The 3246-nt window shown below is 36.8% G+C and overlaps 1 protein-coding gene across 1 annotated transcript; it reads left to right on the top strand.

Annotated features, from left to right (window-relative positions):
* The first annotated feature begins 1503 nt into the window (after nucleotides 1-1503).
* On the top strand, nucleotides 1504-3024 carry LOC134267482 (uncharacterized). Its single transcript, XM_062749681.1, has 4 exons — nucleotides 1504-1527; nucleotides 1766-1841; nucleotides 2133-2423; nucleotides 2630-3024. Exons 1-4 carry the CDS (start codon nucleotides 1504-1506, stop codon nucleotides 3022-3024), a joined length of 786 nt encoding a protein of 261 aa, XP_062605665.1.
* Nucleotides 3025-3246: the final 222 nt, after the last annotated feature.

Below are 3246 nucleotides of genomic sequence, written 5' to 3'. Positions count from 1 at the left end.
AAATCTCAAGTCAATATCTTCATTCGTTTTTTAGTGATTGCCAGGACAAGCTGACCCTCTGAAAATCAGTAAATCGTCCATATCTCACGACCGGAAGTGACGACGTACATATAAAAAATTTCCAATAAGGTTCAGACCAATATCTATCAGATCTGAAAGTTTCGTGAAAATCGACCAAGCCGTTTCCGAGAACTCGCGTGCACAAAATCGGTAAGAAAAAAAAAGAATACTAATAATAATAATAACTAGAGCCGAGCTCGTTGCAAAGCAACGAGTAGGTCTTCCGTCCTGTTTGACCGGAAGTAACTTTCATTTTAAAAAAAATAAAGAGTAATGAAGTCCCAAAATGGTTTAATCCTCCAAATCTATGTTAATTATTGCAAAATTAAGCCATTTTTGGCAACTTCCTGTTTGACCGGAAGTGACGTCGACGGACGGAAAATTAAGATTTAAGCTTCCAGTGACATATGATATCCAAAAACCTGTCAAGAACAGCAAAAACATGCAATTTTTGACTACTTCCGGTTTGACCGGAAATGACGTCGCCGGACGTATTTTGACGACGCCATTAGGTAGAGCTTGATATTTTGAACAACTTTGCTTCTTTGATGCATTATAAATTCTCAATACTTTTTGAGATATAAAGGAAAAACTTTCGGCCCTTTTTGGCCCTTTATTATAGGGGCCAGCCCCTTATCGTTGATATCTTTCGAAAGATCGTGACATTCTTCACAACTTTTGTTCTATATGTCTTTACAAAATATTAATGTGTAAAAAGATATTGCCAAAAATGTGTGAAAAATTTCTAAATTCCCGATAGGTCTTTTTTCGAGCCATAGCGAGCGCCAACGTGCTGCACTTCCGGAGAATAAGAAAGGTGTGTGTCACATCAGCACATGTTGCTCTATCATCGCTGAAAATCTTACGTTTCTATCTAAAAGCACTTTTGAGAAAAATGCTGGACAATGTGACCCTCTGAAAATCACTAAATCGCGAAAATCTCGAAACCGGAAGTGACGTCATCAAAAAATAAAAAATTATATATCAGGTTTGATTGATGTTCCATCAGTCCTGAAAGTTTCATGAAAATCGATCGTGTCGTTTCCGAGAAATCGCGTGCACAAAATCGGTAAGAAAAAAAAACAATAATAAAAATAATAAAAATAGTGGAAAAGAAACCTAAGAATAACAAGAAGGTCTTCCGCTGAAGACGGAAGACCTTAATAATAGGGAAAAAGAAACCGAACGAAAACAATAAGGTCTTCCGTTGGAGACGGAAGACCTTAATAATAATAATAATAATAACTAGAGGAGATCTCGTTGCAAGCAACGAGTAGGTCTTCCGTTCGATTTTTGATACGATCATAAAACAACTTAAAATGAAAAAAAAGTTCATATCAATTCCTCTAAATACGTGAGAACACATTTGAGAGTGAAATCTGTAAATTTCAGACAACTTCCGGTCTTTATAATTCACTTCCGGTGTGACCGGAAGTACTAAAAATGACCTATAACTCCTCTCTGAGTGTGAAGGAATCATCCCTGATAATTTCGATGAAAAATGCTCATTTTTTGGACTACTTCCGGTTTGGAAAAAATAACTTCCGGTGGACATAATAATACTCGAGACACTCTATTTGCCTATGTAAAAAACACTTAAAAAAGAAAAAAAATAAAATTTTGCATATTTTTAAACTACTTCCGGTGGACAACGGACGTGACGGCAACAAAAACTTTATACAAAATTCAAGAGAGCCTGTCACAGTCTATCATCCCTGAAAGTTTCAAGACTCAATCTCAAACCGTTTTTGAGAACACTTCCGGACAAAATGACACTTTAAAAATAGAAAATTGGCCGTATCTCGCGACCGGAAGTGACGACGGCAAAATAAAAAAAAACGCCTTAAGTTCATATGATTTGCCATCATTGCTGAAAGTTTCATAAAGATCTGTCGAGGCGTTCTCGAGAAATCGCCTGCACAAAATCAGTGAGAAAAAAAAAAATAATAATAATAGTGGAAAAGAAACAAACGAATCAGTAGAAGGTCTTCCGTTGGAGACGGAAGACCTTAATAATAAGAAACAGAGTAAAAACAATATGTTCCCCAACTTCGTTTGGGGAACATACTTTGCCCTGTGTGGAGGTCAAAAAGGCTTCATCCGCTGTTGGAGAGGAACCAAGATTCAGATAATATCCGCCAACTACGAACGAACAGACAGACAGGTGTGTCCAGGAAGTAAATCTGATACAAACACCTGTCGTTCAAAGACGTCAGAACTCAAGGTGAAATGGAATTGTAATGGGTACCAGACGTGCCACCTTCACGCTGCTGATCAGTACTTTGGAGACCCGTGTCCTGGCTATTCAAAATATCTGGAGGTCAAATTGCGGTGCGTAAAGAGTTCAAATCCCCAAGTCAAAGGTATGAAAAATATTGATATCAAAAACATAAAACAATATTACTGTCTCTCATTGCAGCAAGAAAATTGAATATTTAATGCTTACTAAAATAAGCAAATTCATGTATGTTTTGTTCGATTTCAAATTTACCGTTTAATTAACATCAATCCACTTATTTTATATTTAGCAAAATAATTCAAAATTTTCCTCTTTTTTACATTTACGTAGCGGACTCCATAATTGCCTTTAATGCATACATAACCAAAGATTTAAACCTACGTAGAAACACTCCTGTCAATGTTGTTTATGATGGCGTTTGTTACAACTTCGGAAATGCCTACAGTCCCCACAGTGGATTCTTTACTACGCCATCTGACGGACTCTATGTGTTTACTTGGACCAGCCTTGTTCATGTGCGAAAAGTCTTTGATGCTCATATTCTTGTGAATGGAGTCCAGAAAGGATACGGAAACTGTAACAATGAAGCCAATCCGGGTTATGAAAATTGTGCAAATACGGTACCCTTGGTCCTGAAAGCTGGAGACAAGGTGAACATTCGTACGACCACGACAAATAGCTTGTTGAAAAACTGGTCTAGTTTTAAGGGATGGAAAGTGAAATAGGGATGGACAGAACTATTTCTATTCAATGTTCTTTGCAATAAATATAATATTTGATGATTATAATTTTCCTTTTTCAATGTCAAAAAGTTTTTAGCGCGGAATTTAGAAGTGATTATTTGCACTCTGAGAGTCTAGATATTGTTGATACCCGGTATTTCAAAGACTTTTTTCTTTATTGCACTCCGGAGGACCGGGCTGCTCTACACATACAAGTTTAAGTGT

The sequence above is a fragment of the Saccostrea cucullata genome, unplaced genomic scaffold (genome assembly GCF_032062105.1).
Source record: "Saccostrea cucullata isolate Sc308-1 unplaced genomic scaffold, CSIRO_AGI_Scuc_v1 ctg16292, whole genome shotgun sequence".
NCBI lineage: Eukaryota > Metazoa > Mollusca > Bivalvia > Ostreida > Ostreidae > Saccostrea > Saccostrea cuccullata.
The sequence above is the reverse complement of the archived record's forward strand: the minus strand, read 5'-3'. Positions and strand labels throughout refer to the sequence as shown.